The 14,289-nt window shown below is 43.4% G+C and overlaps 1 protein-coding gene across 2 annotated transcripts in view; it reads left to right on the top strand.

Moving 5' to 3' along the window:
* The first annotated feature begins 7,647 nt into the window (after nucleotides 1–7,647).
* The window catches only part of LOC119176178 (uncharacterized), a 181,353-nt gene continuing 174,711 nt past the window's right edge, over nucleotides 7,648–14,289 (top strand). For both annotated transcript variants that reach the window (XM_037427333.2, XM_075877242.1), the window contains exons 1-3: nucleotides 7,648–7,816; nucleotides 12,717–12,841; nucleotides 14,207–14,289. The exon at nucleotides 14,207–14,289 is cut by the window's right edge and continues 40 nt beyond it. In XM_037427333.2, the coding sequence (XP_037283230.2) occupies nucleotides 7,786–7,816; nucleotides 12,717–12,841; nucleotides 14,207–14,289 (239 nt within the window). In that variant the 5' untranslated portion in view covers nucleotides 7,648–7,785. The remainder of the gene's footprint in view (nucleotides 7,817–12,716; nucleotides 12,842–14,206) is intronic.

Raw genomic sequence — 14,289 nt, 5'->3', positions numbered from 1 at the left:
GAAGTGTTTGCGGCACACTACAGTCGATGCGGACTTGTCATTGATGACGAGGTTTTCACGTGAAACATTTTTCCTCCACTTCGAACACAGTTCCTCATCGCTAGGAAATTGGTGGCACGACACACCCGGCGTCTTCCCTTGCTGTGACTTACACAGCGGCACGCAACAATAAACCATGGCTACGCTAGTGCAGTTAGCGTGCCTGAGCGTGTCTGATGCATTGTTTGCCCGAGGCCATCGAACGCAGTCAAGAAAAGTCGCAGTCGGCGACGCGGGGAGCCGGCGGAGCTTACAGTGAGGTGGTGCTGCCTTCTACGCGTCAGAAAAAAAATATATGCGCGGCGCCGGTATTGAGAAGGCCGTAAGGAGCGTGCGGAAGGAGCGTCGAGTCCGGCCGTGTGCAGGCATAGAGTTTATTATTATACACTAAAGGGAACTCTGGCGCTAGTGTCTATGGGAGCTGAAACACACGGCTACAGTGAACTAGAATACTTCTAGTTCACTGTAACACGGCGCTTCAGGGAGCATGGGAATGATGGGTAGTACACACATTTGTCTAATTTTCGTACTTCTGGCCTGCTTCTGGCTCCGCGTGTGTTCGTGTGGCTTGGAGCTGTTTTTTCACAAAAACATAAATTAGCAAATGTTCACTGGTTGCGCTTCAAAGCCTTATTTTTTTAGGCTTACCATTTCGAATCAACTCACTAAGTTTAAAAGGGTTCGTTCTTTATTTCAGAACAAAACTGTAACCAGCAATAAACGAAGCCGCAAGTACGAAGACTAGGCAAATGTGTGTACTACTCAAACTCTATGCTACTCATCAATCATCCCCATGGTTACAGTGTACTGTACCATGGTCGCTGTACGATCGCAGCGCCAGAGTAGGGTGGCTAGAATGGGGAGGTGTGATGAATGAATGAGCGCGACGCTTTTTGTTTGCCGGAGAAGGCCCTTCGGCGCGCCGATACCGCTTGGGGCGCTGATGGCAGCAGCGCGGGTGGGGAAGCTGGAGTGATCTTCCACCACGGAGTCTTCCCAAGGAGGATACATAAAACTTGCTGGAGTGGAAGGGACGCTGTGCGAGTGAAGCCAGCCGCCGCCATTTAGCCAGTGGCAAAATGCGTGCTCAGTGCCATCGCGAGCTGCTGATTTCGTCCGTTCTTGTTTCACCTTGTCGGCATGTAAAGGCAAATGGTTTACATTGGTTGCCTCTTGCGTCGTTCACGGATGTGCCAACAGGTTGAAAAAAAGGTTGTGGCCTCACATTCCACTTGTACGTACACGAAAACGTCTTCGACATAGCCATTCCGCGCTCGTTACTAAAGGGAGCTATAGCTGACGCGATCTAAGCGTGCAAAACATAACAGTCCGGATTTGTTTTACAGGTTTCTTAAAGATCGATCCCGTAACGCGGAGCCTCTGGGAGTGGGCCGTTCGCTGTGAGGAGTCGAATGCGAAAGACTGAGATCACTTCGCTCTGTGCACTTCGCGCCAGAGTGCTTTGACCACCTCCTTGACATTGAAGGGAAGCATGTGAAATGGGGTTATGAAGTGGCATTGAAGGCACTTCAACGTGAAGAAGGGTTGTGGCTCGGAAATAAACTTACGAAAGTCCACGTCCAATGGGAAAAGCAAGAAAATGAAGGTATATGATATGCTGTACAACTGAACGAGTGCCTCAGTTGCCGACGCTTTGGACTTCTGCGAACAAAAGCTAAAGCTGCCGCAATTCAAGGGTGCCAGCACAATATCTACGTTTATTAGAACTTTTGATCGCTTGTTTGACATCTTAAAACTCCAGGAACCCGCTGGCAAGGTCGTACAAAGCGCCCCTTCGGCAGGGGAACGAAGCATTCTAGAAGTCGTTTTTTGCGGAGACTCTAGCGTACATAAATGGGCTGAGAGATCCAACAGTGACAAAAGGACTAAAAAAAAAAAACGGGTTCATTGGTTTTTGGATACGCATGGCAAGCACGGAAAGAATGTTTGACAGACTTGTCAGCCAGGGTCAGCTGAAATACTTACTGACACACAAACTCAGTCAAGACTATGCCAAAAACTTCTTTGAATCAATACGTGGATGAGGCGGCCATAACCACAACCCAACAGCTTCGCAGTTTATGGCTGCATACGAGCGTCTATTGGTTCAGACAGAAGTCACGTCTCCAAGTTCTGGACACTGCTCCCAAGATGTTCTCTCCGTATTGAATGCAACGACTCCTGCAGCCATGGTAGATCCAAGAAGCAATCTCACTGACATGCGCAAGGCCCCAGTCCTGCAGCCCGATAACCACGACAATACGCATCGCATTGACTAGCCCGAAAGCTTTTCTGTTTTTGTCGGTTCCGTGGTGCCATACATAGCAGGCTTCATTGTTCGAAAGGTCGAACTGCAACTACCTGTGAAGAGTGTATAGCAGCCATGCACTCAGATGAGCTGACACCTTTAATTAAATGTAAGAGGCGAGGTGGTCTTGTTTCACCGTCGCGAGATGTCATTAGCCTCTGTAAAGAAGTCGAGGAATGAGGCGGCTACAGGCTGAATGTGATTCCATCACAACGGTGAAGTCAAGAGCAAAACACCTCATCCTGAAAGTTCTATGAGCTTCCTCCGAGAAAAACTGGTTCCATAAACTAGAGCAGCACGTCCTAGACTTTGATACGCTTGATAATAAGGTTTACAGTTTGTGCAGGCAAATCGCCGAACAATACGTAGAAGTGAGGATACAACACATGACGAAGGAAAAAAAAAACCGAGAATCGGTCAAAAGTAAGGTGGGATTACTTTTGGCAAGGGCAATAATTTTCAACCACCAGTAGGGCACCTATGTTTTCGATGATGTGTTTGCTTTAGGCATCGCTATTTGATGCATATGCAATTTATTTGAGTTCTCTACTTGGCTGCGTACAAGTCGCAATAAACATTTACAACCAGAGTTACTTGTTTTCGTTGCTTTATATAAACACACGACTCAGGGTCAAACCTCATAAGCGCGAAAATGCACGCGACAGCGACGAGCGACGCGACGTAGATCGTCTTCGCGATCAGTCGCTAGCGCAGGTATGGTGGCTAGAATTGGGAGGTGACGCCAACGGGAGCTCGGAGCCGCTCCTTCGTTTCGAGCAGCGCGGCGGTGGCGCTGTCGGCGGAATGGTGATGCTAGTTACGCGCGCGCGCCTTGAGCGCGCGGACCTTTCAAAGATGCTGTTGCTGAAGCATGATTCAGATAAATTGGCGATTCAGATAACTCACTGTGACGATGGCTGATAGAACGCCATTTCAAGCATTAAAAGAAATTGGCTGCCGCTGCAAGACTTCTGTGACGTTGAATCTGCGCAAATTAAAGCTTTCGTTCGCATATCCCTGCAGTGTTTTGGAGTGCAAGGCGACGGCGTTTTTTTAAAAAAAAATATTACCAAAGTTCTGGGCGAGGAAAATAAAACAAATATTTATTGCACATCATATTATTAGGAAGATCTATTGCACATCATGGAATACAGGGTAAAATAAAATAAAATGAAAAAATACGCACATTTACATACGCTCGGGAGTAGTTAAAAACATTGAAACATTGCACACAGACAGCGCATCGCTTGGCACTAAGTAATAAGAGGCATACAATCACTTTCCACTCGGCAAAAAAAAATCAATAGAGCTTAAAGTTACAATACCAAACTCAGAGCACGCGTCTAAGCTTCAGCAATTTCATTCTTTCCTGCTTAGCGTTTCGTTTGCTGTTCTGGGCTTTCACATGAAAGTGGAGCCTAGTAAGAACATAAAACTTGATAATTTTGTTTGTGAGGGACATACTGTGGTCAGGGCAGCCAACAAGTGTAAGCTTTCTTAACTGCAAGAAGGAAACCAAGTCCATGATGCTGTCAGGTTTGACTTCTGTAACACTGAAGCAGTGGGTAAAAGTGTTCTCGAGAGTGGTCACGAGTTCATTGAGCTTGACTGATGGGTACAGCAGGCCTCCTCGGTCAACAGCAGCCGTGAGGGATGCTGCAGCTGGAGATGGATCGTTCTCGCCTTGTAGGAGCTGCTGGCTGCACTCTGCACATTTGGTGCTTGCAACGCTTTTTCTTGCCACATATCCAGCCATGTAGAATATGAGTCTGGCATCGCTGCTTTGCACGACCATGTCTGCATGCTCGGTGCCGTGGCCGTATTCATTGAGCACTTCATGTGCTTCGGCAAGGTTTCCTACGTCAAGAAGCTCGTCTAATTTCCTCCGAGGAGTGAGGTCCTTTCCGTTGTCAGCTCCCAGCAGACTTCTCAGCAGTCCTGAGGACACATTGCTTCCTTTCGGTGGTTTTGCCAAATTCTGGAAGCTCAAAGTGTTGACCGAGATTAGGAACTGGGAGGCAGTCGGATGATCATTGCATCCAGACATTTGTCGGACGATTCCAAACAGCCTCTCCAGGGGGTCCTGACTCAAGCGGCATGTCATCATATAGCTGAAGTTCAACTTCATCGTCAGGTAGCGGAGAAGGTGTAGCGTGCTTGATAAGGTAACACGAAGCCCCTCGGCTGTACTGCGGCTTAGGAAACCTCCGGAGCCAGCAGCTGTTTCCCAATCGTCCAGGTAAGTCAAGAAGTTTTGAATGCACTTCTCGTGCATCCCTCCAGGCTTAAGTGCACCCGAACTGCACCTTGAAGTCATGGCCTCAATGAGCCTTCTCATTCTTTCCACAAAGCTGACTGTCGCCGCTGTGCTCCCATGCTTTTCTTCGATGGTTGCATTGTACAAGAAAAGGCCTCTGAGGACTTCATCACTGTAAAGCCGCACTGCATAATTTACCCTCATTTTCTCAAAGCCATTGGGATGCACAACCGATTTGCTAATATGAGGCATGGCTTTGAGAGTCGTGTCATGCTGTTCATCAAGCTTCCGGGCACAGTCAATAGGGTCAACACTGGCATGGCCTTCTGGCAGTTTCACGCCCGTTCGAACAAAGGTGTTCCTCACACATTTAAGAAGGTGTGGGAAGTCCGAGATGAAGTGCAGAAAACGTTCTGGGTCTGTAGGGTGCTGCCTTCTACATACTGTGTTTTCTTTCCTGCCGTGTATGCCGAATGAGTGCCACATGCTTCTGTTCCACGCAGCTCCATCAGTGGTGATAAAGTCTACGTGCAGACCGGCGTTTTCGCTCATGACTACTGCTTCGAGGATTATTTTGCCTAACGTCTCGGACTTCACATTGCTGCGTGATGCGAACACACCAATAATCTGGTGCCACGTGCCTGTAAAAGGCACGAACAATACTACAAGGCCATGGTCACATGCTACGGAGCGCTCACTCTCTGGTGTGAACTTCCCAAGGTCCACAAAACCTTCGATGGTGCCATCGGTTCCCAAGCTCAAGTGTTCAGATAGCTTAATCTCATCAATTAACAGCCCACCATGGCGCTGGAACAAGTCCATAGATTTTGTTTTTTCCGCCACAGCAGCAAACACTTTTTCGCTCAGGCCGAATCCACTCCTGTAACGCTTGAGATATCGACGTAGTGATGTTCGAGAAGGCAACGCCATGATGTTGTTTTTGCGTATATGCTCATAGAGGCGTGGGCTTTTCATGGACATAATAAGGCACTCTAGAGCCCATTCACTTTCATACTTCATCCCTTTCGTGGATTTTCTTTTAGCCGCAGCAAAGCACGCCTTGACTTGTTGCTGCTGCTTAATGGGTAGGGCCTTCACCGCTTCTTCAAATGCTGTAGAATCATTCCGTGCATTCTTTTCTTTCATTTGTTTGATGAGTGATTTAGCCTGCAGGACACTCAGGCGACTCCTTTTCGCTTGCGCTGTTCGCAGCTTAAGCCTGTATGAAAGCTTTTGGGACTGGGCCACATTTTTGCCTTTTCTTCGCCTGTAGGACTCACGATTCAGGAGTAGTCTGCTGAGGTGCTTGCATTGTGGGCAGGCTTTTTCTGGCGTTGGAGCCACCATAGCGCAGGCTTCGGCGAGCGAACTCCACTGTTGCTGGCATGAGGCCGTCTACTCGCACAAAAAAAAAAAAAAAACCGCGTAGCGAGCAATATGCAATTTAAAAATAAGATATATTGTTGTGTAGTAGAACGGAAAGTGTTTATTATTGCCTTGCAGCACTTTTTTATATGCACATGCGTAATAAACATTGCGTTATTTTTTGTTGCGCATACGTGACTCGGGCTGGGTCACGTGCACCTATGTAGTCTTTGTCTTTTCCGGTTTTTCGCTATTGGCTGCTTGAGCCCAGCACTTCCGGGCGATGAGCGACGGTTTCCAAATCTGGAAAACCGAGCGATCGCGCGAAAATGGGCACGCAACACGTCGCGCGAACGCCATGTTTCGTCGCTCTTAGCGTCGCTGTCGCGTGCATTTTCGCGCGTATGAGGCATAAATTAAAAGTATGGAGTCACTAATCTGTCTTCCAGACAGATTAGTGACTCCATCTTCCGCACTAGACACACTGGGTGTGGAAGATGGAGTCACTAATCTTTTAAAGGAAATATATAAAAGTAACAAGGTAGTTATAAAGGGGGAAAAACAGGTATCCAAGCCCACAGAGATGAAACGGGGACTTAGGCAGGGGTGTCCACTGTCACCCTTGTTATTCATGATGTACACTCAAGGATCAGAGGCCAAATTAGAGGGAAGTGGACTTGGCTTCAACCTCTCTTTAGTCAAACGAGAAAAACTCATTGATCAGGCACTACCAGCATAAATGTACGCAGATGATATAGTGCTAATGGCCGACAACAAGGAAGATTTGCAGAGATTGATGGACATCTGCGGTAATGAGGGAGATAGGTTAGATTTATGACCAGGTATGATCCCTGGTCATACCCTGCCGGTTCTTTATTTTACGTGCACGTGCCCTCGCCTGCCCACAGAACACCTACCAGTTTACAATTGGAAAAACCGATTGAAACATTTCAATATGCGATAACAGTAAAAAAAATCGTATACGTCAATTGTGTGATTTTTTCTCAAATTTCTTCTTGAAGACTTAATTATTATTAGACTGCTGATCGATGCATCAGAACTATAAAAGCAACCCTGCGTTTTCACTTCCACCCTTGAAAATTGCTTTTGTTTGCTTCCGTGTTTGCATTGAACACGCAAGCAAAATCGCTTTCGTGTTTTCCATTGAACAGCTAGCAGGGTTCTTAAATATTATTTTGCTAATGCATCCCTTCTTTGGCCTACATGCAATTCTTTGCAATATCTGTACTCTCTTTCTTGCGCGGAATGATTGCTTTTTTCTTGGTGATTTGCGTAAAATACTGCGATACTACATGTCCCCCCCCCCCCCCCCCCAATTATGATGACCATTTTAGCTTTGTGATTTCATGGAATAAAATAATGTGTAAAGCCTTGCAATTTGTACTGCGACATTTTTTCACCTTCAGCACGGTGATTTCAGGGAACACTTTAAAAGTAATGCACCATTATATATAAAAGTGAACTTTCAAATAGTTTTCTACTGCACCAACACATTACTCCCCCTCCCCCCCCCCCCCCAAAAAAAAAACACTGTCCCCATAAGTTCAGGGAAATCAAGGAAATTTTTTTACTCCAGAGAGAGAAAAAGTTGCTGTGCAAGTTGACAGCACTGCGTTTAACCTAGATGACAGATCGCCATCGCCACCAGTGCGTTTGAATTTGGTAAATTCTGAGCTCCTAGTCATACCCTGCCGGTTCTTTATTTTATGCACGTGCCCTCGCCTGCCCTTGTGTGCGACGTGGATTACAGCAATTTGCTTGCTGGTTTAAGGAACGCTAAGACACAGGCCTCACCATGGAGGCTCCGATGGAAACGCTCATCAGTCGTAAGCCGTTCATTTCACGTTTCATATGGCTGTCACTCGGGGGATTTAACGGTCGTACAAAACCTTTAAGGTTACGTACCGGGCTTGACCAAAAGGCAGATAGGTTTAGCATAGGGTGTTTAGATTAGAGTGCTGAAGTGTAGGTTTCGTCGGGCTTAGGTAAGCGTGTCAGTTTTAGAATACCGCTGTCACACGGTCATTTTTAATCGCCATCAGACCTGACACGGATCGAGTTGCTTGATCGTGATTGACTTTTTTTACGCAAGCTGCAGAATGGAGCTGATCACTCTTGAACAAGCTTCTCGATCGGGCTTAATCGCGATCAGCAGTGCACCGTGTGACAGTGGTGTAAGACACCCAATTGGCGCACTCACTGGCGACAACCCAAGCTGATTGCGTTCTCAATGCTCTGGGTACCATATACTAAAACCGGGTCTCATGATGCCTGTCTGAAATGCGCAGTTAGACTTGTGTACATCCGCCTAATGACGTGCTTAATTTCGCTCATTGCTTGCGCCAGTTCCAATTTCCTGCATGACCAATTTCATGTAAACTCCCAAGGAGATTTCTTTAAAGCAACACTGCCAGAAGATACTGGGAAAATATTCATTTCCTTTTATTTATGTAGTGAGCTCATAAATTGTCTCCAGTCGTACACCTTAACATTTTCGTGACCGTGGGAAATTGGTGACATCTTGTATGTTGTGTTAGTTATTTTTTCTTATGAATAATATGATACATAGATACAATGCAATGATATATATTAATGTAAAGCTAAGTGATTGTACTTTTAAATGGCAATACATTGAACAATTTTTGTTATAATAAAATACGCGAGAATAATTATGAAAAGCAAGATTAATTGAACATTTCATAGAGCATTTTTAATACTGTGCTCTCAAGACGAAAGAAAAAAAAATAGTCTCGAATAGACAAACAACAGTTCCCTGTATTAGAGTGAAGTTTGAATGATCTAGCTAAAAACCATATCAGTTCCAATTTTTTTTGGCTGTCTAGTGAAAACTGCATTATTCCATTAGTTTAAACAGTTATAATTCTTTCTCTGTGAATTTACTGTACAGGAACGCAAGGAATATATTTAAGATGAGGAATAAATTTTCTGTATGTTCATAGGTGCTTTACATAATTATGCTAAATAGCAGCACAGAAAAAAAGATTGAGATATGAAGTAACACTGAACATGCCACCAAAAAACCCGGTAATGTGCAGCTTCAGCTTACACAGTAAAATATTTAAATGTGTACGCTACAAGGACGCCTTCATTTTCCATGACGGGGTGGAGCTCGCCATGCTCATCCAAATTCTCTCTCTCTCGCCATATATATATATATATATATATATATATATATATATAAAGGGAAAGAAGGGCTAGTTTTTCCGTGTTTGACACAACAATAATGAGATCTAACCGACAGCAATGTTAAGGAAAGTATAGGGGAAATTATGAGATCGAATTGTAATGTAAATGTCAAGAAGGAAACGTGGGTGAAAAGATAACTTGCTGTGGGCAGGAATTGAACCTACGACGTTCGAATAACGTGTTCGATGCTCAATCAGGGTGATTATCTCCCCAGCCACTTTATTAGGTCTATATGTAAATTAAAACGTGGGAGTGTCAGCGCCACCAGTAGCCATGGCGGCGAGTGTGGTGCACTCTTTATGAGCCTGTTTGGAGTCACGTAGCACGTCAACTCATTACGAGCCGGCAGCTGACCAATAGTCTTTCGTATACAGCCTGAAGAAGGCACCAAGTCTGCCAGTGCGAGACCCTCGCTTAATGAATTAGAGAAAAATATATAGATATGTATGTGTGTGTGTGTGTGTGTGTGTGTGTGTGTGTGTGTGTGTGTGTGTGTGTGTGTGTGTGTGTGTGTGTATATATATATATATATATATATATATATATATATATATATATATATATATATATATATATATATATATATATATATATATATATATATACGCACTTGTGGCTTCACTGGAATAAGTGAAGCCACAAGTGCGTTCGAAGCCTGCAAGCACGAAGACTAGGCACATCCATGTACTACCCATTATTCTCATGGTCGCTAACGGATCGCAGTGCCAGAGTCCCCTCTAGTTAATTGTGTATATATATATATATGTGTGTGTGTATATATATATATATATATGAAGGAGACTTCAGAGTTATTTTTCAATTTACGCTGACGTCAATCTGTCTCGTGACGCTTAAATCAAAACGAAAAATGGGCATAAGATCAACCCCCACAATGTGTGGGATTGTCCGAAGTTTTTTATTGGTATGCGGTACTTTGTTAAATTATGCATCAGAATTGAGAGAGCGGGCTAATACTGGCACAAGACGCTTTAATTCCAGGTCGCCGGATCGAATCTCGGCTGCGGCGGCTGCATTTCCGATGGAGGCGGAAATGTTGTAGGCTCGTGTGCCTACAACATTATCTGAACTAGTTGGGTGCACGTTAAAGAACCCCAGGTGGTCTAAATTCCTGGAGCCCTCCACATGGCGTCTCTCATAATCATATGGTGGTTTTGGGACGTTAAACCCCACATATCAATCAATCAGGATGCTTTAATTATGCTTGTGATTTAAATTCAAGGGGACACTAAAAAGAAACAATGATGTGGTTTTAATTGAAAAATTGCATTATGAGAACTTTAGAAGCCATATGTTTCGCTACCATAAGATGATTATTCATGGAGAAAATTAAGGTTGAAGTTTCATTTTAAGATTTCATGCCAAACTCTTCGTGCGTGAGTCAAAAGTTTTTAAATGTATTATTTATATTTTCGTGACATTGGCTCAAAGAAATTTTTTGAAACTTTGTATGCTAGGTCTGAGGCAGTTATAAGCAACAATGTACCTCAATATTATTGATAAGATGCTATGTAAGATCTTGTAGAAGCCTTTAAAATTTATGACATAATGGTGCTCTGTACAGGAATCTCAATGTAGTGTCTCCACCCGCATTTTCTTTTTATACTTTATCTCACTTACCAAGCGCCGTGTCACGGTTAGTGTGGTGTTTTTAGAATCGTGAAATTTTATTTTTCTAATACATGAAAAATTGTTTTGCTGTGTAATGTCGCTTTAAAAAGGCCAATAATAATTCTCTGACTCTTGAGAATGTTATTTTTTACCGCTATACAACCTTTTGAATGCTGCTGTCAAGATTTTCTATGGCAAAGATTGTTTTCTGGTGAGGATAATTATGTTGAGAAGGCTTTCTGCTCTCAGCAGCATTTTTACGTTCTGATACCAGTTGCTAAATAGTCAAAAATTATAGCTTCTCATAGGTTAAGATGTTGCTTCAGTTGTTTGTCAACACAACAAATTGTGCACCTACAAATTCACCTGAGGGACATTTTTAACTTAAGTTTGGCTTTCACTGGTTTATGATCCCAATTTTAAAAGCCTGAAATGACAAAAACCTAGTATAAACAGCCGCCTGTAAAATAGACGCCACTCAGGACGGCCAACAGACCATTGTTTATGGAGGGAGACCTAAACCAAGCTCTTGAAAATATTCCGCGCCGGTTCAGAGGGGACCGTGCCCCCCACCGCATGAAGCTGTCGAGGTTGGGGGGGGGGCGGCTCCCCCCTCCTTTGTGCCCTCCATGTATGCATTTAGGTGCATGACACTATCAGTATTGGTGGGACAATGTCTGAAAGCTCTAAGATGTAAAAAATGTATTTTTATAGGGTTGGTTTGCCACTGGGCAAAGCAGGCTTTACCAGTGGCATTTTTCTGGTAGTCAAATTACTTGTCCTTGTAGCACTTTTTGGGTCTTCTCCACTTTTCTTAAATCAGTAGAATTTGTTCTGAATGTACTTGTTTTGGGGAAGTGTAGTCATGCATGCTCAACAATGCCCAGAACAGCAGGCAAATTAAGTACACCACCTGTGCAGCTGTGACCAATTCTCAAAGAACCATCACAATCAGTATAAGGCTGTTTCTAGAAACAAATATGTGCACTTACTTTTGTGAACACAAGTCCTGCTTATTTCTTACGCTGTGAAAAAGACGCCAAAAGACACTGATTTTTCTCGTGACACATATCGCTTCACTTTGCAACACTACTCTGAGGTTACGGCCCGGTAGCCCCCTTTTGGGCAGTACATTACTCTCAGCTAGTCAAAGGTTATGTCATCAAATTTTCACCATACACTGATGGGATGGTATGAATGAAAGATATAATAATGCAAACATCATATTTCAATTGAAGTAAAAAAAAATGATAGGCCAGAAATTGTGACATTCTGATTAACAGATGACTACAAACCCGGCCGGTTCTACTATTTTTAATATCTGAACTATATTTTCATGATTTGAGATTTTCCTCAAGGTCACTTCTGCTAGAAACAGCAAAAAAGAAAATCGCTTGGAGACGCAATGGAATCTTCCAAGAAATAGCATTCCTGAGATGGTTTCGCTAGCATTTTTTCTGCCATTTTTGCAAAAAAAACCAAGCGAACTTCCAGGTTTGAGTCCCTGCTAAAAATCGCCTCCGCTCGGTAAAAACAACTAAGTATGCAGAAAACAAAACGTTAGGGCTTATAGATTGGGTTAGATGGTGCAACTAGTTGATCGGAGCACCCGTATTATTAAATTCTCACCTGGAGTGTTGTGGTCACAAAAAAGTTAAACAGGAGCCAACAAGTTCCTCAGTTAGATATTGATGTGTTCTTGAATGTCCTTGCAGTATGAAATACATGTACATTGACAAAAAAGGTACTTTGCAGATCAAACCTATATGTTCCTGACTCCACATGAACTGCAGCGAAATTGCTGCTAGTGTTTCCAACATTATTATTCTGTGCTTGTACAATGTCTTGTCTAGTGTTATCTCTAACTAATGCTATTGTTTTTTATTATAGTATTGAGGGGGGACAGCATTGATTGGACCAAAGGACCTCAGCTTCCTAGGGATAACATTTTTTTTAGGCTTAGGAGAAAGGCGCCTCGCCTTGTTACATCGCGCACTTACAACGAGCTCAGAGAGGTACGTAGCCGGTTTGCAAGTGTCTTTCTCTGCATGCACCAAGTCCAGTTTGAGCTCTGTGCACATGGAGTAGATTGCTTGTGGGAGTGTTCTGCTAAGCTTGTGGCGAGTGAGTGTATATTATATTCATGAATTGTCTTCTTTCTGGACCACTTATATGTCTGTCTGTGATGCCCGATTAGGCAGGTGTTGCGATAGGCATAGGTGCACATGCCCCTCCCTGCCATTTTTGTGTTACCACACATCCTGAACAAGAGCTTTCTACATTTCTTAACTGTGCTAAAAATAAATTTTAATTTCTAACCTTTTTTTTCTGCATGTGAAAATAGATGTGTATTTTTAAGTCTTCTTTTTGCATTTAACATAGTTGTGTATTTTAATGTGTCACCTTGGTAAATTTGCTCTATACACCGGTTCTAAAGCTCCTAGCAAATCTCAAGTCCTTCTGAGCTGACAGCTATTGCACACAGTCAGCATGCATATCATCTGACAATTTGGCCCAATGGGCCTTTTCCTGGTAGGTAGTCTGCGCATGCGCGCCTGCCTCGAGGAGGCACGTGGCATGATTTTTGGTGGCTAAAACGTGACATGTGCGGACCAAGCGACATCTGGTGCCACAAACCTACAAATGTTTCCCCCAAGTAGAGGCGTGAATGCAGGCCTCCGTGATTGCCTACCGGCATGAGGCGGACAATGTCGGAGTTCAAGAGCCACCAGTTTTGATCTCCACTTGTGGTCCTGTTCAGCCTAGGAAAAGGCCAATTTAGGAGCCCTATGGGTTCTCTATCCTATGCCTAACTGTTGTATCAGCAGCGACATTCTATCACTGAATGCATGTACATTTCCTATGCTACTGCATATTTAACAGCTATCCATATTTTGAAAGTACATAATATTATGTCAATTTTTACATTATTTATATATTCTTGTGTGACAAGGAGTAGCTGTTAGTATTGTGCAGTAACTATATCTAGTGCAATGGCTCATTTCAAGGAGAAAAAACATGTATAAACAATTACAGCAACAGCTAACGTTGATGAAAAAACTTCTGCATTTTGCATAAAATGAAGAATTCTTGCTGCCACACAGCAATTGTAGTTTTCTGTCTAGTAATGATTTATTTTCTAATCAAACACTGGTGGTACCTGCGCAAAGCGTAATTTTCACATTCTTGTCAAGAAGATTTGGTACATTATGCAGATTGCAGAATCTTACTGCTTATTTTCATTGTTGCGAGAGTAGTCTTGTGCAGCCACAGTTGAAATTATCTTTGTTGCAAGTTTCAGGTCATGATGCAACTTTTTAAGGAAGCTGCCACTTTGTGCCAAGTTTTAATTCTGTTGTATATTTATCCGTATTTTAAAGGTTAAACATCATGCTGCAGTCACTCAAGAAAGATATGAAGAAGCTTACGAGGTGAAGTGTGTTTGGGATGACATTCGACAAGC

Source organism: Rhipicephalus microplus, chromosome X (genome assembly GCF_043290135.1).
Source record: "Rhipicephalus microplus isolate Deutch F79 chromosome X, USDA_Rmic, whole genome shotgun sequence".
Lineage (NCBI taxonomy): Eukaryota > Metazoa > Arthropoda > Arachnida > Ixodida > Ixodidae > Rhipicephalus > Rhipicephalus microplus.
This window is presented reverse-complemented; position numbering and strand designations above follow the sequence as displayed.